Source organism: Solanum stenotomum, chromosome 2 (assembly GCF_019186545.1).
Source record: "Solanum stenotomum isolate F172 chromosome 2, ASM1918654v1, whole genome shotgun sequence".
NCBI lineage: Eukaryota > Viridiplantae > Streptophyta > Magnoliopsida > Solanales > Solanaceae > Solanum > Solanum stenotomum.
Window position 1 is genome coordinate 1,180,084 of NC_064283.1, and position 22,562 is coordinate 1,202,645.

General features: G+C 33.8%; 2 protein-coding genes and 5 non-coding genes across 7 annotated transcripts; all 7 read right to left on the reverse strand.

The window, feature by feature from the left end:
* Nucleotides 1-284: 284 nt before the first annotated feature.
* LOC125854379 (monocopper oxidase-like protein SKU5) lies at nucleotides 285-2,970 on the reverse strand. The gene is made up of 7 exons (XM_049533910.1): nucleotides 2,861-2,970; nucleotides 2,255-2,525; nucleotides 2,059-2,161; nucleotides 1,387-1,744; nucleotides 852-1,217; nucleotides 652-730; nucleotides 285-504 (listed from the first exon to the last, which is right to left on the reverse strand). Exons 1-7 carry the CDS (start codon nucleotides 2,962-2,964, stop codon nucleotides 292-294), a joined length of 1,494 nt encoding a protein of 497 aa, XP_049389867.1. The 5' UTR covers nucleotides 2,965-2,970; the 3' UTR covers nucleotides 285-291.
* Nucleotides 2,971-4,126: 1,156 nt separating this feature from the next.
* Nucleotides 4,127-11,038, reverse strand: LOC125854373 (protein PSK SIMULATOR 2). The gene is made up of 13 exons (XM_049533903.1): nucleotides 10,798-11,038; nucleotides 10,141-10,435; nucleotides 8,799-9,115; nucleotides 8,378-8,470; nucleotides 8,201-8,291; nucleotides 7,509-7,602; nucleotides 7,222-7,319; nucleotides 6,902-6,971; nucleotides 5,825-5,928; nucleotides 5,615-5,731; nucleotides 5,405-5,481; nucleotides 5,241-5,285; nucleotides 4,127-4,776 (listed from the first exon to the last, which is right to left on the reverse strand). Exons 2-13 carry the CDS (start codon nucleotides 10,387-10,389, stop codon nucleotides 4,329-4,331), a joined length of 1,803 nt encoding a protein of 600 aa, XP_049389860.1. The 5' UTR covers nucleotides 10,390-10,435; nucleotides 10,798-11,038; the 3' UTR covers nucleotides 4,127-4,328.
* A 5,724-nt stretch (nucleotides 11,039-16,762) lies between these two features.
* LOC125857328 (small nucleolar RNA Z105) lies at nucleotides 16,763-16,833 on the reverse strand. Its single transcript, XR_007445649.1, has one exon. It is a non-coding gene; the product is annotated as a small nucleolar RNA Z105 (small nucleolar RNA).
* Nucleotides 16,834-18,277: 1,444 nt separating this feature from the next.
* Nucleotides 18,278-18,349, reverse strand: LOC125857327 (small nucleolar RNA Z105). Its single transcript, XR_007445648.1, has one exon. It is a non-coding gene; the product is annotated as a small nucleolar RNA Z105 (small nucleolar RNA).
* Nucleotides 18,350-18,422: 73 nt separating this feature from the next.
* Nucleotides 18,423-18,519, reverse strand: LOC125857343 (small nucleolar RNA Z161/Z228). Its single transcript, XR_007445662.1, has one exon. It is a non-coding gene; the product is annotated as a small nucleolar RNA Z161/Z228 (small nucleolar RNA).
* Nucleotides 18,520-19,018: 499 nt separating this feature from the next.
* Nucleotides 19,019-19,089, reverse strand: LOC125857326 (small nucleolar RNA Z105). Its single transcript, XR_007445647.1, has one exon. It is a non-coding gene; the product is annotated as a small nucleolar RNA Z105 (small nucleolar RNA).
* Nucleotides 19,090-19,155: 66 nt separating this feature from the next.
* Nucleotides 19,156-19,251, reverse strand: LOC125857342 (small nucleolar RNA Z161/Z228). The gene has a single exon (XR_007445661.1). It is a non-coding gene; the product is annotated as a small nucleolar RNA Z161/Z228 (small nucleolar RNA).
* Between the last annotated feature and the right edge of the window lie 3,311 nt (nucleotides 19,252-22,562).

A 22,562-nucleotide genomic window follows, 5' to 3' on the forward strand; every position in this document is an offset into this window, starting at 1 on the left:
TTACTACCGATCGGATGTTCGTACCAGTTTTGAAACCTGACTAATTCAAACTCGCATCAGGAAGTTTTATGTGGGGAGATAATATTTCCTATCAAAGACGATTCCATATCCAATCCTTTAAAAATGAAGGAGTACTCGCTACTCTACGGAGTATAACTTTTCGTAGTTTATATATAATCACTAATCAAAGGCTTATATCTATTAGCTTACTCTAAAGTCTGTCTATGAAGTGAAATAAGTACTATATTAAAACTTGTGTGTCTATTGAAACAATACTATTACTATCAAAATTTATAAATCAGCAACTTTTCCACATTTAATAACATTTGCTGGAATTGGAGCTTCATCCCTTGGAGAAATCTTGGAAGGATCATTCACATCTCCTTTCACTCTAATATAAAATTCTTGTCCAAGATACCATTTTTCTGCATCCTGTGATCTCAGATTCCACATCCCTTGATTGTCCAACTTTATCAGTATCGCGGTCCATGAATATGGATACACCTGCATTTCCGTTTATAAATTTAACTTATATATACTGACAATACTTCTACAAAAAAAAAAAAAACTTAACGCTCTCAGCGCGATTCAACATATTATAAAAGGTTACTTTATAGTGCCTACATTTACCAAAATAGTCACATCTCAAACCTGAATCGTTGAGCGAAAAACTGCATCAATCATGTTGTATGTTTCCATCTTCCCCTCCTCCCATTTCCCACGGCCCATTCTGCAATACGTTCAAGAATTATAATAAGAACTACGTCTCAATCTCAATCAAGTTAAGAGTTAGCTATATCAATGGTCGAGTGAATGAACAAATATCCCAAAATCGAGCTAGCTGTAATTACCCGACAACAAAGAAGTTGTATCCATCAGAATGCCATGTTTGTAACGAGTCTAACGGATTTTGGAAGACAACATGAACAAAATCATGATAATTGGCATCAATGACTGCGACACCAAGTCTAGGAACATCATCTACTGGTGCAGCAGGAACAAAACCAGGCTCAAAAACATCACTTAGCTGGAAATAATCTGCCAGCTTCAGTGGTGTTCTCGGGTGCAAAAACGATACCCCATTAACAGTGTATCGATTTTGTCCATCCAACGCTGCCTCACCGTTCTGGAGGATCAGTGTCCGGCTTATGTTAATGCTTCCATATACATAAGATCCTTGAGGATTACGCCTCGCTGCTCCTACTAATAAATCTGTCCTGTTTCAATAATTGGAAGTTTCAATTTCTAAACATTGCTATTCTTACAACAAACAAGCATTGTAACATGTTTGTACTTTGTACCAGGGGCGGAGCTAGAGTACCATTCACTTAATATGTATAAATAATTTATCTAAAGTCCGTAACCTGCATTGTAACATGTTTGTACCTTATTGATAGAGCTTGTTCCATTGAATATCCGTACTCGTCCTGAGAAGGTTCATCAGGGTAAACAGCAACCAGGGGTTCAACATCAAAACCGGGATAACGAATAATACCAAGGCCTGAAAGTTCCCTCGGGATGAATCGCGAAGAGGCTACCATATGATAAGAGCTACCATAGCTGTGATTCTTTGCAGTAACAAGAACAGAATAAGATTGACCAACATGGATGTCTAGACTTTGATGGTACTTTTTTAAAGTGTAGGCTCCTTCAGTCTCCACCAAAAGCATTTCATGGTCCTGAATTTTGAAATTTAAGGTTGTTTTTAATCCTACGTTCGAGATTCTCAATCTATAGGTAGCCCCTGAAAACGAAACAGAGAAACCAAAAATGTCATTAGGTACACATCATTAGGGGGAGCAACGGAATCAGGATTTTCAACAAGGGGATTCAGAACCACCTAAGATACGAACACGTGCTAGTACCTTTATCACTACATGACAAAATGCTTTGTTTATGTCAAAGGATTCAAAATTTTACATTTGCACAACAACTACACCTCAGTCCCAATACGACAACAACATACTCAATGAAATCCCACTATGTAGGGTCTGAGAAGGATAGAGTGTAAGCAGACCTTACAACTGTTGGTAATTCTCTATACAAACGTAAACTTACCGGGTTGAAACTCAAAGATAGCTTGATTAGATCTCATTCCATTGATGAGAATGGCATCAGGAAAAGGCATTTTGCATCCATCTTCTAGAGAAATTCTCAAGTCCTTTCACAAAAACAAAATAATGTTACAACTAGACCACATTGTGCATTTTCATAATCAAAAACAATAATACTTATGTTACAAGTTTACACATACCTTGTACTCATCAAAATACCAATCTCCAATTAGTATATCGTATTCATAATCAGGACGCGGAAATGGAAGAGGAACAGTCTCAACGTTGTTAATTCGAATAGGACCATAGCCTCCAGCAGCTTTCTGGAAGAAAAGTGAAGGAAAATAGAAGAAACTTCCAATCTGATCTTTCATCTGAAATTTGTATGTCCAATTTTTTCCAGGCATAATTGGACAATTGGTTCCTTCAACTCCATCTTGCCATGAATTCCTCCTTAATTGCACTCCATTCCTTGTAGTTTTCACGATATTTTAAGTTAAAAATCAAGAATAATTTCATGAATGTATATTATGTGGAAAAGTTAAACGTAGACCAGAGACGAATTCAGAATCTACAATTAATGGATTCAGAATGAGAGTGATCATAGTCTCAATAGTTGCATTTTTTAAAGTCCCTACACATGTTGAGTTTCATTACATATATACTATTATGTTAAAAATCGTGTATGCATACTTAGTTCAAATTGAAAGTCACGAGTTCAATTGAACCCACAGAACTCGTCCTATAAGACATATAAATGGTCATAAAACATACTAAGAAATAAGAAACAATATTGAATAAATTACCATGTCATGAGAAAAGGTTCAGTCAAGTTATTGTGAACATTGATAATGGCCACATCATTTGTTGTTGTGTTCAAAAGGGGCCCTGGAAACTGATTATTGATCATAATAACCTTTTTTCACCATCACAAAAAAAAAAAATAGTTATCTTAAATGCTCATAAACATAATTAATAAAAAAAAATTAAGGTTAAAAAAAGGATTAAAACAAAAGTGACCTCTTTAGGATCTCCAATTGGCACATTAGATGAAACTGAAACAACCCAATCAAAGTGAAATAGTTTTGAATGGACACTAACAAAAGTAGAAATTGTAAAAATATAAAAGAGAAAATTAGTGTTCATATTTGTGTTTCACTTAAAAGTTGTAAAAACTTTTGAGTAATTATTTTATAGAAACTTTTCTTGGTAATTATAGTTTATGTTTGAAAATTAACAAATGTGAAGAAATTTGGAAGAAGTTAAATAGTTTAATTAGGAATTTTCATTGAGATATAGGTGGATCACAAGGTCTGTGAGGAAGATGATAATAGACCTTAGTAAAATTGCTTCATACCTAATTTATTAGTCGTACGAAAGACACGATGGTAAGACTACAGTGGATATGTTGTACACGATGTGTATTCAAAATCAATCTCGAAAGTTATTAATACTGAATTTATTATACTTTTACAAGTACTGATTCAAAATTTAATATTCGTAAAAAAAATAACGATTTTTCATTGTTCAGTGTGAATACATATCTACAATTACATGTATTCATAACAAAAGCATATAGGTTGTCAAATTGATTTCTCTTTTATTTAAATGCTGAATATATCAAATATTATTGATTTCTTCAAAATTCTAAATTTACACCGAGCGAAAAGAATATGTTGAATTTTTATACACATTGCATTTGATTTTGATTTTTTCTTTACCACCCCTAGTTAGAATTTTAAAAAATTAAATAAAAGCCTTGAACAATTAACTAGTATATGTGATTGCAGGTCACAACATATTTAGTATACCCCCAAGGAAAATCCGAGGAGAATAAGATGTACAAAGACCTTACCCCTATCTCAGTGGAATAGAAAAGGTTGCTTCCAATAGACCCTCAACTCAAAAGGGTAGTACCCGAAGCAGGGTTACAGGAAAATATGACAGCTATTAGGACAAATAACAAAATAGAGAGCTATTGGGACTTCATTCTTATGGTTACACTTCATATTACCAAAACATTCATAGCAAGTTGGCTGCAAAATGCCCAAATAAACATCATTCCCTATCACCCTTGAACATTCACTTCCACTAGAATCTAAATGTATTTTGGTGATAATAATATGCTACAGTATAACAATTTTCCCAATCACCATATGATGGAGAGACTATATACAAGAGATTTTGGTTCCAAAGAAGGGGGGAGCTAAGAATCAAGAAAACAAAAAAATGAACTTTTTTTTGCTTGAGATCTCTCTTTAGCAACTCAAAATGCTAATGTAAGCCATCTAATATATCCAAAACAGTAGCCTTTGGATGTTGAAAGTCGGTACAAGGGGAGTTACCCATGCTTCTACTTAGCGCCCACACCTTTTTCCGATTCTTGGGCAACAGAAACTCCTGGCTCTTGCTTCTTCCAGGGACCAAACATTTCCGTTTCATCACTTTCTCTAGTAAGTTCCTATCTTCAAGAGAAATCTGAACCTTAGGCGTTTTTGAGGTAGTATTCATCATCAACTCAGTCTGCAGATTAAGTCCTTTGCGTGTTGGTGATCGTCCTGGGAAAGCCTTGGGCCCGTTAAATCTTACCAGGCTGATCAAACGGTGAAGCCATGTCACTAGTTCGAGGACATGGTAGTCCATTTTCTGTTTGTCTGCATGGTAGAGTGTCTGCAGTCGAATGAGGGAAACTTGTGGAGGGTTCTTCTTGCCAAACTCGCTTCTGAAAGAGAAAAAACCAATAACATTAGAAGCTGATAGAAAATTTAAAACTCTGATGTTTCAATCTTAGGAAGTCCTTAACCGATATCATTGTACAACTGAATTATGGGTTCAAAAATCTAATATTTCTTGAAATTTTGCTTATATAACAGTCAGCACTCTCTATAATAGCCATCTGCCGTCCTATAAAACACGTCACTATAACAACCATATTTTCTGTTGAACCGATCTTTCATGTTATGTTGTATCATATATTCTCTATTAACAACATTCGCTGTAACAACCAAAAAATTATATCAAAACAAATGATGTTGTTATATAGAATAAACTACGTTCAATTGAACCTGCAGTGCATGGCTGCACCTGCCTCCAAATATTATATTCTTGAAGAATGCTATCCAAACTAAACTGCAAATGTAAATATTTAATTTTGCTCATGTAGTGACAGAGACTTGTGGAACTAACCCGGTGTTGGCCCACTCTCCAACCCATCCAAAGCCTTGGTGTGCTCTGTTATCCCATTGCCAAGATAGAAAAAGACAAAAACGAATCAGCATATATTATCAAAAATTTGTGCGTGTATGTGTGGCGGTGGTGGTTGGGGGGGAAGCTTTTGTCGAAACACATACTTCGTAGTATCTGCAGCTACTGGGACAAGCCACTGAAGAGTTTTTTCCATCTCTGCTTTAATCTGAGGAATTGTGAGCTGCAAAAAGCACAACGTGGAGAAACTATATTACACAGATATAAAACTTAATGCAAAAGGGAGGTATCATTAACCCCCGAAAAGAGCAAAAGGGAGAAAGGGGAAGAATGAGAAATTAATATGGAGGACAAACCTCTTCCTTTGCATCAACCGCCTGCAAACGTGAACGAAGGGCCGTTTTTATGGAAGGAGGTAATCCATTATATAATCCATCCCTCATGTTAGGCGGAAGAGAGGTGGGCCGTGAAGCCTGACATGATATCAAATCCCATTGTTATGAATAATATTGGAGCAGTCGTTAACAGCGCAATCAGTATCGCTCTAATTCAGCACTAAAACTTACAATGTTATCAATTTGAGTAACTAAGTTAGCATAGTGTAAAGCCAGACCAGCTACTCCCAGTCTTTCTTGTTTCTTCACTGGCTCCTTGACAGCAGATGTCAATCCTGCAACACACATAGAGATTCGTCTACATTAAAGAAAACAATCATACTCTGGGAAAGAAGAGACAATGTGTGTACATATGCAAGTTAACTCTGCGTTGTAAATAGCAACAGTATTCCCTCCATTTCGATTTGTTTGTGTGGTTTAGACTTGATCCGGAGTTTAAGAAAATAAAGAAGATTTTTTAATCTTGTGGTTATATATTAAAGATATGTCAAATGTACCAAGATGCCCTTAATCTTGTGGTCTTAAACGTGCCACGTGAAAAATTGGAATTAGCGAGTTGCCAAAAAAAGGAAAGAGACGTACTTTTTGAAATGGACAAAAAAAGAAAGTAGGACAAACAAATTGAAACGGAGAGAATATATAGCTTGACTTTGCCGTACTCTTTAGTAAGAATTCCTTGCTTGGTAAATGTACAGATTAATGATTAGTCACAACTCTTTCATCTTTCCTAATATGTTACGCAAATGCAGTGACTTGGGAAACTCGGATACTGAAGATCCAAAGAAGGAAAAACACCGAAGGCTGTCCTCCCTTTTTCCTCAGGAGTTATTAACAGTTCTAAGCTTGAGTAATTAATTTTAAATACTTCCTAAAGTCGGTCAACAAATTTTAAAAATAGAAAATAGTCATTCTATTGTCACGTACATAAATCGAATAATTAAAATCTTAAAGTGTAACTTGAGTTTCCCTTTTGTTTCATTTCCCCTTCCATTTTACTTTTTTTAAGTCAGTATATGGCTTAGGATGTTCTCTATAACCACCATTATTAATGAAAAATAGTTCAATAAGATAAAAGGTTAACATGTAAAAGGTATCTGAGGCAAGAGAATGGAAGTGGCTGGAGCAATTTAGTGGTGAGGAGCGCAAACAGCCATTTATCAAACAGCAATGAAGGTTTGATACTCTTAGCTGATAATGACAGCCATCAAATTTGAACTAATCAACAAAAAAATACATGTACTTTCATACCATTGTCCCCAAATGCTTCCACAATTGCTTGATGTATATAAGTAACAATGTCAACAAGCTTCTCCACAACCTACAATGATTAATTTGGATCACGAAGTGATTATCGCTGAAGATAATAACGACGCTCTTAAAAGGAAAAAAAGGCAATTTTCATTTCAATCACTAAATCAAATGAAGATCTTGTCGCCTCCATGAGCTTACCAATTTCCACAGTAATTTTGAAAATGTTCTCTTTTTACGAGTTCTATTAATTTGATTTTTAGAAAAGTGAAAAATGCTTTACTTGAAAATGATATAAAGATTAGTTTTGGTCAAAGTACCTCCTCCAAACCCTTAGCCCAAAGAGATTTCTTTTTCAAGCTCCTCGCAATCTTTCTTTGATGTTTTAGCTCACTCTGTAACATCATGAGACCTTCGCCTACAAGTGAAAGAAAATGTGTCAATTTGTATGTTAATCTACCAAATTATCAAAATGAAGAATCCAAAGAAGACATTTTTAATCTACACAAAAAGAATCCGCACAACATTTTTATTCAAACCTTCATCCAGCTAAGTTTGCAACACATGACAAATCACAGAGAACTAAATAAAAGTAACACTGATATACCTTTCCGAGGTAGATTTAAGGAATCTAATTCCTCAAGTTTCCTCCGATAATCCTGTTCGAATCTGTCCAGTGCGTGCATTTCATGATATAATTCCTGTAAAGATACCAGTGGCAGAGTCCCATCAATGACTTTGGAATATCAATATAGATGTCAGCCATATCTTCTAGAGAAAACATCAAATTCAGATTATATAAAACCGGACATAGGAAAAGAGTCAAGTAACTTCCCGTCTTGGTTACACTTCAACTCAGACCATTCTTAATATATTTTTTCCTTATACAAGACAGTACAAACAACATAAATCAGAAAATATTCTTGCTGGTAAATGCAAATATTGGCAAATCTCATACAACAGGGCAAGTATAACATCAAGGAAGTTATAAATCCCTCGAGAAGAAACCAACAACATGCTAGTGGGATCTGGGGAAGGTAGAGTGTATGCGGGCCTTACCCCTACCTTGTGAGGTAGAGAGGCTGTTTCTAAAAGACCCTCCGCTCCCCTCAAGAAGAAACCGCACTCCAATATTGTCCCAAAATTGTTACAGTTCATGTAAGTAAAAAGGACATGAAAAAAATTCTTGACTCCAAGAACAAAAGGAAGAATTTACTTATACTGTAAAACACGTAACATATTGAGAAACAAAAACTTGTAGAAAGCCACCATGCACTTCAAAACAAGGTACGAACTTACAGAAGTATGCTGACCCAGAGTGCTCAGTTCCTGCATCATCAATTCAGCCTCTGATCTTAGCTGTTTGTGAGTAAGAGTGTCTGAGTCCAACCTGAGAAGTGGTTACAACTTATGATAAACATCTTTAATGAAACCAGAATGGTTTGACTCATCTACAATAAAAAGGTGTTAACATACCTGGAAAAATATCGATTTAGGTTGTGCCATTGAGGGTCTTTACACATATCTCCAAACCTAATCACTTCGCGAGAGAAGATGTCAAATTCCTCCCTACAGAAAACATAAAAACTTATTTTCACCGAGGCTTATACTGCTTACAGCATTACAACTTTTCGTAGAATTCTGAAAGGTGCCTCCAAATTGTAGTTTGACTCAAAGTCTGAATGAATATTCCACCAATTAAGACTTTACTTATACATACTTCCACTGTTTTTATTTAAAGATACTTTGAACCTTGAACTTCCAAAATGTAGGTAAATTAACATAGGAGTATATCCTTCATTATGTTACTGTTATCAATTAGAGAATATATCAGCAGATAGTAGATTATTAATATTTATTAAGTGTGGGGTATGAGGTGGATATTTAAAATTCTAACCTTTTGTCGGCAGCAGCAATAGTAAGCAGTTCCTTCATATTAGTAGAAACCAATTGTTGCACTCCTTTTGAAGGTAGAATTTCCTTCTTTAAATACTCGACATTTTCTTTGGAAAGAGATTGCAACAAATTTGCACCTTTGGTAATAGTATTCGCTACCTCAAATGCTAGGATAGATATTTTATTCCCTCTTGATGTCATTCCTGTCATAAAGCCTCCGGAGTTCAAATTTGTCATGCTGCTCCCAAGTGTATCTAATACTTCAACTGCTTTCTCTAGGCCGACTATACTGGCCTTCCCAAGAAAAGAGCTAGGAGCCTATCACAAGAAGAAACCATGTCTTGTTACCTTACAGCAGTGCAGTATGATGATTCCAGATTACTTTAAAGTGTGAAAAAACAAGAAATAGAAAAGGAAAACTGAAAGTTGCTCAAACACGACTAGTGCAGCGAGCTGCCGAGGTTACTAGAGAAATAGACAATTAATTCAATACAAGCTTCCAAAAGCATGCCACAATTAAGTTGTCATATCTGCTGCTTCGGCATGAACCAATCAACATGGGCTTCTATGCAATGTATCTCCAATTCCATGTTGTCATCTCAAGCTTTTCGAGAGCAGCCAAAAGTTTCAATATAAAAAATCATGTCAACATACACAAGCTTCCAAATTGCTTATTTCTCCAATACAATCACGACTTTGTGACAGCAAGACCATGTGTTGAGAAGCGGCGAACACCAATAGCATCACCAGGCTTCGAGCAGAATTCAAGAATGCAAAAATATCAATTTTACCATATGAACTCGAAATTGTGAGTGTATAATCTATGCATAAATATCTACCGAAGGCTCTAATCCATGAACATGTTGATGGAACTGAATTGGTTAGAGGACTCTGAACTACTTTCACTTGCCAAAGGCAACAAAACAGACTTGCAGCATTGTCCAGCTCTAGCACAAGCACATCAAAGACGCACCACGTTCTATTTTTCAGCAGGACATATATATTGGTCCTCTCACTTCTACGGACATTCTTATTCATCCAACCAATTCTTTCATTCGATAATAACTCCATCAGTTTCTGCAAAAACTGTACAAAATGCAGAAGTTTTGACTATGCGGTCCACTGACTCTTCCTTCCTAGTTTCTTTCTCTTCTATTCTCAAAAGGAAAATTCTCTCCTTCATGTGTACTAAGGGAGAAAATTGGCAATTTTACAATCAGGCGTGCAAGAGTACTAAGCATTAATAACACACAGAATAAAAACAACCAGATCAGCTTTGATATGCTATACAACAAGCACCCAAATACATCAACAAAGATTAATGTTTCCATGATCATGAGTACCTTGTTCACTCCTGTCCTAGCAGGTGTCGATGGCTTCAACTCCCTCGAAATAGACATATACAATTCACCAGAATCATATAGATTAGGCGTCCCACGAAAAGCACCCACATCAGGATACGAAAAAGATTCATCTTTCTTCTGCTTTCCAATGCTCTCAACTGACTCCATCTTTTTTGAAGACCCTGAGGGGCTCTCATGGTGAATTTCAACTCTACTCCTCGCTGTTCCACCTGTACAAACACCTCCCATTTTGCTCCCAACACTCAAATGGTACAAAAAGATTCAATCTTTACACCTAATCAGAAGAAAAAACAAGAAAAACAACAAAACCCATCAATCAAAGATTCAAATCCATTCAATTTTCAGCTAAAACAATCCAAGAACAACAACCCGATCCTACAATCCATCCCATTTTCAATGATTTCAAGACTAAAACACAAAAACTCAAAAAGGGTATTCCTCATCCACCCAAAATCACTAAAGCAAAGTAAACAAACATACCAAACTTAAAACACCAGAACAAGAAAACTGAATTCAGAGAAAAAGATGAACAGAAATGTAAAATTCTGAAATGGGGTTTTGGGATTTCAAGATCATAAATGAGAAACCATAAAAAAGATTAGTAAAACTTAAAAAAATTGAGTAAACAGTACCCACCTTAGAAGCAAGAAGAAGATTCAGAGTACACGGACAATCAGCTGAATTACTTGACCAAAATTTGCCCTTTTTTGCTTACTTTTTTTTGGGTTTGTACTTTGTGTTTGTGTTGTGTTTATGGTTTGGAATTTGGGTTTTGGGTTTGACTCTTTTGAGAGGAAAAGTTCAAAGTTGGGCACAAAAAGTCGTCTTCTTGAAATGTATATCAGTTTAAGGAGCCGAAGAATTGCCCGCCGTACTTTCTTTTTTTTTTTTCTTTATAAAATCTGTCTCTATTGGAGTATGGTCACCGTCGGTCTACGGGAGGATACTTTTCTTTACCATTATACCCTTTTCCGAATACCTATCTGGCGTTTGATCATATATTTTGAAAATATATCTTTAGAAAGAAAGTTATAATTAATAAGGTCAAATAAAATGGCTCCTTAATTTTTACTCAAATGTGTTTTTTTTTATGTTCTAGACTAGCCTAATCTTGAGTAAAGAGAATAATTGTCGTTGAGGATAAACGAGATATGTTGGATGATAGGAATTTTGTAAGGTTAATTAAATAATCTGACAATCGCGAAAAATATTAGGCAAAATTATAAATGTATAGTGTAAGGCTATTATGTAACACGGCATTAAATTTAAATTTTTTTTGAAAGTTTGACTCTTGAAATTATTAATCACTTGAAAACAAAAGGTAGAATAATAATTTTGTTTTCTTGATTATTAGTTTCCGATCCTGGAGATATATGATCAATATAATTGACTTTTAATTAATTAATTAAATATGTATCTTTGATTCCTTAATATAGAAAATTGTTGTAATTCATAATAAATAAATAAATATTTTCTTTTATTTCTACAATAATAAAATCTTTGATCTTTATTTTCGTTCGTCCAATCTTATTCAGTTTCATTCAAGTTTTTTTTGCTCGAATCTTTGTGGAAGAAGAAGAAGTGATTCACCAACCACTACATCTATAGATCCCAACAAATTATTAATACTAATAAATATGGAATGATATTATATGTTTGATGTCAAGAAAACAAGAAGGATAAATAGAGATAAAATCCACTTTGTACATGTAAAATATAATGTATCAAACTATATAATAGCTTAATTATTAACTCAATTCAGTAAACTTCATTATCATTTATCCAAATTAAAATAAATTAAATCACTATCTATGAATTATGATATTGCAGTCCTACTATGAATACGTAATGTAGGAATTTTATAATCTAATTCAAATAAAGAAGGTTTTGTATGTTTTTGACCTAAGTATATATTATTAGTAATTGTACTAATCAACACTCACTATCATTATTTCTCCATTTTCATAATAATTTACTCACATTTACTATTTACATCAATTCAATAAATAGTAAAACACGTAAACATATCTTTTTTTTAGTTTACATTCTTATTGCTAAACTATAACTAATTAATATATCTTACCTAAACCTTGACTTAATTAATCATACTAAAATAATATAACCTTGTGTAAATACCAGTGCCAATTAATTTTGATCATTCATCTCCTTTTGTCAAATTGATCTTATCATTTACCTTTTGGTATTTATATGTCAAATATTACTAGGATATAGCCTCGATATAAAATACGTGTTTATTTTATTTTTCACTGTGACTTTTTCGCTTTATATATATTATATGTATTTAAGTTTTGATATGCAGTATTCGAATTAGGAGAAAGACACACATGCATATCATTTTTTTCAGATTTTCCCAAAAAAATTACATTAATTATATTATTATTATTATTATTATTATTATTATTATTATTATTATTAAATGTACAAGTTCATTGTTTTGATATTTTGTGGCTTATGAATTCTTTGAACTTATATATATACTTTTTTCATTCCAAAATTTGGAACGTCTAGAAGTTAACTTAGAACATGCTTTTGGATGTGTTTATACAATAAGCTCTACACCTATGACTTTTGACCCTTTTAACATGTGATATTAACTTTAACGTGTATGTATTAGTTAGTTGTTCTTTCAATATATTGCAATTGGATTTTTATATCATGTGGGTTTGGAACAAATTGGTATTTAAATAAGTTCAAAATATGACTTCTAATTTATTCATATCTTTTGAAAATCTTAGAGCAACGATAAAATTATTTATGTATGATTTATAGATCATGAGTTTGAGCCCTGAAATCAGTTACCATCAAAATAGGTTGCATACTTCATACTCTAAAAGGGTGTGCCCCTTGCTCGAACTTTGTAAGAATATAGAATGCTTAAGGTACTGAATGCCCTTTTATATTCCAGAATGTGTGGAAATTAAATACTAAAAATAAAATAGTTAATTAAATAAAATTTTGCTACTACTCCATCATGATTCATGACTAATGAGAGCTAAATAAGCCAAAATTATAAAAACACAAATTCAGGCATGCTTAATCCACTAGATAAGAAGGCTCCAAAATTCCATTCTTTTTTTTCTTCCTAATTTTATCACTTATAACATTTAATTGTCAATTAATTATATTAAATTCTGTAACAAAACCACTAAGCAAAAGACAAACATAAAGCAAAACAAGTGTGAGGTCATAATGGTCACTTTTGACCAAAATAAAATGAAATTTTGTTATACTTTGTGTAGGCCCCACCAGATTTTGACCCCACACATAAGATTATTGTATTTATGCCTTTGAATCGAAATTAAATGAAAGAATTGAAATGGTCATACACTTGCAAAGTTTACAAATTACAAAAAAATGTACATAGTTAAATTTAAATTCCAAAATATTATTAAAAAAAGAAATAAATTTAATAGAATACACCTCTAATCAATGTAAGACAAAAAAAAAATTAAGAAAATAGTGGCCAAATGCAAATGTGTCTTTTGCCGCTTCAACTCTTGAACGTTACACATACGCTATTTTTACTTTATAACATTTTTTAGATTAGGTATAAATATATTGACTTACCAAACACTTATCTTTTCAATTCATCAAAAATCATCCTCTATGTTGAAAAATAAATAAATTAAATTTCTTATCCTAAATCTAATGACAACTTTATATTACAAAATTCAAATAATTTCATTTTAATTTTTTTATGTCTAGTGGAACGTTGACTCCTAAAATTGAAGAATAAGAAAAGACAAAGTCAACTGTAGTTTTTTTTTGTTTTATAGTCAATGTATTGAGGTCGATTAATAGACACGTGGGAGATTATCATTGGCTAGGTCAAATTACATTAATAATTTTCAACTATATGCAACGCAGGCATCTACGACGTTCACACCTTTGGAAAATAAATTACTATTAAAATTTCCACACAAAACTGATTTTTATTTAATAAGAAAATTGCACGCTCAGAATGTGTATATATTGGGTATTGCACTAGTATATATTTGATACATTACGTAAGACTGTTTTTATTGGGCACAATTCGGAATTGTAAGTATATATACAAATAATGATTCGAGTATATTTGAAATAAAAGATAATAGTGAAATTTTCATGACCAATAAATAAATGGAGAAAAGATATAAAATAATTCTCGACTTGAATGCCCTTCTAGCAATAGCATTTGTAACCACAATTATTGAGTCTATTGTGAGAATAAGCATAGTAGAATAGACAGCTTGAGAGTATTTTGGCTGGGTTTGAGAGAGAGCGTGAGATAGTTGGTCTAATAAGTAGTCCAATTTCCTTGTATCTGAAAGCGATGACAGGATGTTAGGTCTAGTAAGGAGACTTTTTGGATAATTTACTTCCACGAATAGACTGTTAAGCTAAGAAGAATAGGTTGGGATTGATCCCACCTTTGAAAGAATTCTTGTGAACTAATCGACATCGAAATTGAAAAGAGAAACATGATTGGAGAGAAATAACCAATGGATGAAACAACAAGAAATCAATATGTTTCGACAAATGGTTGGGGCGATAAGGATGAGGATGAGGATGAGCAAGGACAAGTATGAAATTCACTATCGTTTTATGCTTGGAGTGGCACATCCCTTTGTCAGTCTGAGATCTTAAGAATGGATCAAGAAAATCATGATGTTCCGCCAACCAATCCTCGTGTTGAACAAGCTTATAAGAAGTCCTAAGCTTATGATGAATTAAGAACGAACTTGCCTTGATTTTATGTGAATTCTAGAGATTCAGATAAAGATAGTTACGTGTAGCCGACACGTTGACCGTGTCTATCAACGCTGAAAAATAGTCCTAAAGTAAGGGCCTCAAAGGTAAATTTTGAATGTCGATCGATATGACAATTATGTTTGCATGATAAAACCTTATTCTCCCAGAAAAGGTCGATTCTTAAAATATTAAAGGTGTATCTTTAAATATTTTCTTTTTCCTAAATGTTAATTCTACAATTATTTAGTCTTGTTTTAGTTTTAGGAGGGATACATACCATTCTCCAATCCATACTTTTGATACCTAATCACGTCAAATGTTTATATTTGTATTAGTGTCTTAAAAGTAAAGAAAGTCAGCTGATTTATTTGTTTAACAAGTATTCTAACTTTATGGTCTAATTCATTGTCTCTAATTTTGCTTAATTTTTTTTTTATATCAATCGTGATCTTTTATGGTCTAAATTCATTAATCAATAGTTCATTGTCTGTTACGTATTCACCGACATTGTCATCAAGAGACCTAACTTTGTTAAAGTACAGACAACCTTCTTCAAAGTCATACTTTTATTTTGATTATAATTATTCATCAAATGGTGATCCTACAAATGTATCTACATCGTTTCTAAATTAAAGATTTCTTAAGGCTATACTCTTTTCAACTCGAGATTATTGAGATTTGATCTACGAAAACACTTTTTACTCCGTGAATGTAGAAATATTGTTTGCTTGCATCTTTTAAAGGTAATGCACGTCTTACTTTTTGCAAACTTAGATGTCCTATTTAGGATCGACATTCCCTTCGCGGTTCATTTCCTATCAAAAATGTTGACTTGCTGTTAAATTTGACTTTTCGTGAATCAACCGGTGGAAAAAAAAAAGAAGAGAAAGTGAAACCTTGATGATTAAATCATATGAACTTTATGATAATTTTTAAAAGAGTAGAGCTTATCAATGTTGACTAATTATTGAATGAACAGATTAGGAACAAGTTTGTACAAAATTGAATCCAACATGAGGTGTTTTTTTTGTTAACCAAAAAATTGAATCACCTAGCTTTTACGCAGGTGATTGCAAATTGTATGAGTTGAAGTTCGAGCAAGAAGTCATATTCACGAGAGAAGCTTCAAGTATTTTGGATTCAGATATAAGGATACTCAGATGGATATGTGAGCACACTCATATATATATGATTAGGAACAAAGTTATACGAGAAAAGATGCAAGTGACATTAGTGGCAAACAAGATAAGGGAAGCAAGAAAGATGGTTCAAACTTGTGAAGAGAAAGTGTGAGAAATTGGTTGTAGCAAGAGACTGAGGGGTGAATTAAACACAACATTACTCAACTTCAACTAAACACGATTTTGGATAAGCAGGTTTGAAGACCAAAGATTATCATTAAAAAAAATTTGTAGGTAGATGAGTGTTACATTCTGTGCGGGAGAAAAAGTTCGCTAGTTACCTCTCCCCTTATCCTTTCAGTAGTATTTTAGTCATCAATAGTTTCTTGTTTGTTCTTTGACTTGTATTATGTTGTTAATATTGATCAATGCTCAACATTTAGACAAATCACGCTGTCTGTGCATGCACTGTCATAAACAGATCATACTTGAACCATCAATCAGATCAAATCAAGGCAGTTGCCTCCCCCACGAGTAATTACCTGGCCAATCAAACAGAACGATCAAAGTAATTACACCAAATTACACAAAATCCAATTATATTTCTTTTGCTGTCCAGTTTTTTATTGAAAAGGAAACCCGCAGCCCACACAAGGGAGGTAAATAGTGTAGTTAAAAAGCATATAAGAAATTTTGAACCCAATCAAAAACAAGGAAAAATCAAGCATTCAGAATGAGTAGGAGGTTGGTATTCCTTTCATGAATTTTCGGATAATATTTTGAATCATCATTATGCTCGATCCCACCATAAATATAACAAATTTAAAACGGAAGTTCGAATGTCTCATCAATTAGGCACACAAGAGTACATCAGAGGTTTGTATTCCTCTCATGAAAGGGTGACAAGACCTTAGATTGAAAATTACGAAGATCATCGATTAGATTATAGTGGGCTAGCCTTTCCATATGCAACTACATTTGATTTGTAGTCTTTGATCTTACAAGTCTTTCAATTTCTAACATTAGGAGCATGTTCAATTATTTCTCAATCCATTTGTGAAATTATACTAAAAACGGAAAAGGGTCAAAATTGCCTCCGAACTATATGAAATAGACCATTTATATCTTCATTACATTTTTGGATAAAAAATACCCCTGCTGTTATCCTAAGAGATCACAAATACCCTCAAGAATCAACACCCAAATTTTTTGTTGACGTGGCAAGCCACGTGGGACTAATCCTTCCACCTAAGCGTTGCCAACTAGGATTCACTATAAAAGAACTAGACTTTTAGCGGCAACAACAGTCACCACAAAAGCCCAGAAAATCGTCACTAAAAGTTTTAACATTAAATTCTAATTTTGTGTTTTTTTCTTCATTGTTTTTAAAAAACCAAATATGATATCGATTAAGTAGGAGTTTGAAAACACTATATGTTTTATTTTTATGTCATATGTAAATGTATAAAATGTACAATGATGCATTATATATATATAGTAGGAGATTTGAATCGAGAAATAATTTTGATTATTTTTTGTAATAATATTGGATGTTTTTAATATGAATATTTCAAGTTATTTATTTTAGAAAATTAGGTTGCAATCGAAAATTAATTATCATATTTTTTTGTTGAAAAAATAGGTTTTACTAGCGAATGATTGTTGAAGCCTTAGTTGCCACTAAAAATCACTCATAACCTTTAGTAGCAATATTTTGGGATTTTGTAGCGACTTTGTCCCCACTAAAAGTCAAGTTCTTTTATAGTGAATCTTAATTGACAATGCTTAGGTGGAGGGATTAGTTCCATGTGGCTTGCCACATGGCTAAAAAATTGGAATGTTAACTCTTGAGGATATTTGTGATCTCTTGGAATAACTGCGGGGGTATTTTTAATCACAAAATGTAACGGAGGATATAAGTGATCTATTTCACATAGTTCAGAGGCAATTTTAATCCTTTTTCATACTAAATATAGTATTAATATTGATACTACCCACAATGATACATATTCAGTGTGGGTAAATTTCACTAGTATAGTTGATACAGTACATTTTAAGTAGTGTTTCCATAAGACACAATCCGAATTCAAGTCAAGAATTAAGCAACAATCCTCATTGGAGGAGACTAAATGTAGACTATGTACACAGCAAGATACAAAGCATAGTAAAAAAGTATGTGAAGATTTCGAATCCAATAGGAAACAAAAACAGGGAAAACAAAGCTAAGAGGAAAACTCGAGCATTCAGAATGAGTAGGAGGTTGGTATTCCTTTCATGAACAAATCGGAAAATATTTTGAATCATCATTATGCTCGATCCCACCATAAATATAACAAAATTTAAACGAAAAAAACAGCAGAGCTCTTAATCTAACAAAATAAAATAAACGACCATCAGGAAATTCGGATGTTTCATCAGTTAGGCACACAAAAGTACCTCAGATGACCATCGTGAGAATTTTAATCCAAAAATCATCATACGGTACTAAATATCACAACATACACAGACGTTACCCCTGCCTCGTGAAAATAGTAAGTGCAACAATAGTACTTAATGTATAATTGAAGTGTTTCCCTCGAAGATGTTGTAGCAGGTTTATCAAATAAGCCCACAATAATTTCAACAAGAGGAATTTTGATATAGGGTGCTGCATTCATCCCTGAGGCTTAAGTTGCCAAAGAGTCAAACTTCAGACCCTTACTTTTCTAATTCACCTAAACAATTTACATTATAAAACATAACCAAATCAAAATGTACAAAAAAGGATTTTTATGATTTATTATGAACAATTAAAAAGCACTCAGAATGAAAAGGACTAATTGTTAAATTTTTATGATATCAATGACCTTTCGGTCTCATGAACACTTATCCTCATCGTGCCAAAATCATAGAGTTCCGATAGATTCACAGACTTAAATAAAACATATCAAAAACAGTTTAAATTTGCAAATAAGAGTTAAAAATTATTAGAAAAAGGCAAGCATTCAGAATGAGTAGGAGGTTGGTATTCCTTTCATGAATAGTCGGAATAAATTTAGCATCATCATTATGCTTGCTCCGAAGAATCACAAATCTGAAAATCAATAGTAATTGAAGATTTCTATAACATAAAAGAAGAAGAAACCATCAGAAAAATTGGATCTATCATCAGTTAGGCACATGAATGTACCTCAGACGACCGTCGTGAGAATATTATCCAAAAATCATCAAGCGGCTTCACATATTCACAGATATAAAATTGAATCAAAACAAATACATAAAAATCAAAACAGAAGATTTTCAAGCTCTGATACTCGAATAGACAAAATTTCAACCATTGATAAACTCTGTTAATCAGAGAGCGACTTGAGGAGAAGAAGAGCGGCCTATATATTTATAGGATCGGAATGCATTAGGGTTTCCATGACTGGTTACAAGTTAAACCTCGAATGTTCTTTCTGGGCTTTAACAGATGGGTTCCAATGGCCCATCAACTAGAAAAATAGGTGGCAGATGCATGGATAACCGGTTTGAGGAGTGGTATTTAAGTCATAGCCTATTTTTCCATCGTTTTGTGTTATTTAAGTTATAGCTGTAGTATATATATGAAAAATGAAATACCACGTGAATACAAAATAATGCCCCTAAATAAAGATAAGATGAGAGTAGTCCCTTAACTTTTCTATGTATAAAGTGCGACAACACTTAATAATTGATTTTACCTTAATCATTGAGTGTCATACATACCTATGTAAGGATATCTTTTCAGTCAGCTGAAGCGGGTTATATCATGTCTAATTGTTTTTCACTAGATTTTTTTTCGGCTTATCTCTACCCTTGTTCACCCTGTCAAAATTAGAGGCGAAGCTAAGTTGAATGTCCTTCGATCAAAAGTTACTTAATTTATATATGATTTAAAATTATTTTTTATGTGTAGTAAATATTGAATCTCGTTTGATTTTTTTATGTGTTTGCGTATTCATGTTTTGAACTTCATAGTGAAATTCTTGGCCTGCCACGGACTACAATCAACATCTCACATCCCTTTATTGGTGTATCCTTTGACTTCACTTCATATATACTCGGATCATTCTATTTTACTTCTCTTTTATCTTGTCTGTCATAAATGTCATTCCACCTTGCATGTATAACTTTGTTCCTAATCCTATTTCTATTATTATATCCACACATTCATCGGAACATCGTAATCTCTATTATCTCTATTTGTTGAATATAAATGTTTATTATTAGCCAACGTTCTACCCCGTACAAGAAAACATATATAACCACCACTACACAGAGAAAGAAAAATTGTTTTAAAATTACATATGAGTGATATAATTAACGTAGTGTACGAACAATAGTTGGAATGTTAATTCACATAAGCAAATACTTATCAAGTGAATCTCCCTCCTCAAGGTCACTTCATGCTCAATACAAATGGTGCCCACTCCAAAGAAAACATTTATGGAGGTATTGGAGGAGTGATCTGTGACACTAGTGGATGGTGGATCATTGATTTTGAAAATATAATTATTTTCCTCAACTACATCTCTACAAAACTTCAAGTCAGACATTATGAGCTTAAAATGACCCTTTATCACCCTTTGTTCTCCATTGTAGGTGATGTTAGAACGTGATATTTTCCAGAAGCAATAACCAAATGATATATTATTTATATCGCTCTCTTACAATGTGTTATGTCTATTCCCGTATTTATATACAACGATAGTAGTATGAGTTATATGTGACTTAGGAGATCTAATTATACTAAACTAAGTTATCCCTTGTCTTTAGGATTACTAGTTGACGTAGGAGTCGAACTCTTTAAAAGAGTCATAACAGTAGTTCCAACACTCCCCTTGCAAGCTGAAGGTGGAGGAATGACATGCATCTTGGAGCAAAGAAACTCAAATCGGGCTGAAGCAAGAGGCTTGGTAAGAACATCGGCAAGTTGATCTTTTGTGGATAGAAATTGAACAGAGAGATCCTTGCGAGCTACCTTGTCACGGACAAAGTGAAAATCTATCTTCACATGCTTGGTGCGGGCATGAAAAATTAGATTGATGGACAGATAGGCTGCACCAAGATTGTCATACCACAACATAGGAGATGTGCGAAACGGAATGTTGAGCTCAAAGAGCAAGGACTGCAACCACGTGAGCTCAACTGCAACATCAGCAAGAGCTTTATATTCAGATTCGGTTGACGAGCGAGCAACAGTCCTTAGATGACCAAGAGATCAATGCATTTCCAAGAAAGATTGCATAACCACCCGTGGACTTTCTGTCATCCAAAGAGCCTGCCCAATCCGAATCAGTGAAAGCCTGTAGCACTAAGTTGGATGAACGAGAAATGACAAATCGATGATGCATAGTGAGCTTGAGATATCGAAAGATACACTTTACAACATACCATTGATTTTGACTTGGAAAGTGCATAAATTGACAAATCTTGTTAACAACAAATGCAAGATTAATTCGACCGAGTCAAGGTGACATATTGCAAAGCTCCAACAATAGTTCGATACAAAGTTGGGTCATCAAATAAAGGACTATCACCGACATGAAGCTTAGTATTCGGTGCCATATGAGTGCACACTGGTTTGCAATTGTGCATTGCGACCCGGGTGAGCAAGTTTGCAATATATTGTTGTTGAGAAAGATAAAGTCTGGTGGCAGTGTGCTTCACTTCAATACCTAAAAAAAAACTTAGGCAACCTAAGTCACGAATAGAAAATTCATCTCCTAACTTGGATATAATTGATTCCAAAAATGAGGGATGGCTACTGGTGACGATAATATCGTCAACATAAACGAGCAAATAAGCTGTGACACCATGAGCTTGATAGACAAATAGAGATGTGTCTGTTTTGGAAGGAGAAAATCCGACAACCATGAGAAATTGATGAAAGCGCATGTACCATGCTCTCGGTGCCTGTTTGAGACCATATAGAGATTATGCAGCAAACATACATGATTAGGGAGGGATGGGTGAACAAATCCAGCAGGTTGAGCCATGTATACACGTTCCTGATGGTGTCCATGTAAGAATGCATTTTGGACATCTAACTGGTGCAATTGCCATCCTCTAGACGCAGCAATAGTGAGGACAACCCGAATGGTTGCAGGTTTGACAACTCGGCTAAACATCTCAAAATAATCTTGACCTTCTAGTTGATGAAATCCTTTGGCAACTAAACGAGCTTTGTAACGCTCGATATTTCCCAAAGAGTTTTTCTTGATTCGAAAAATCCATTTATTGCCTAGCACATTCATGGATGAGTTAAAAGGGACAAGTGTCCAAGTTCCATTGCGTAGAAGAGCATTCATTTCCGCAGACATAGCATCTCGCCAAACTTTATGTTTATTTGCTTCAGTGAAGCTAGTAGGTTCGATAGATGGAGGGGATGATAACTTTGAAAATGGAACTGTGGATAAATAGGAAGAGGGAGTCATATGTCTAATACGCATGTAGTGAGTGCGTTGTGAAGGTTCTACGGGCTGAGATGTATGTCGCATCGATAACAGAGTAGATTGGTGTGGCAGG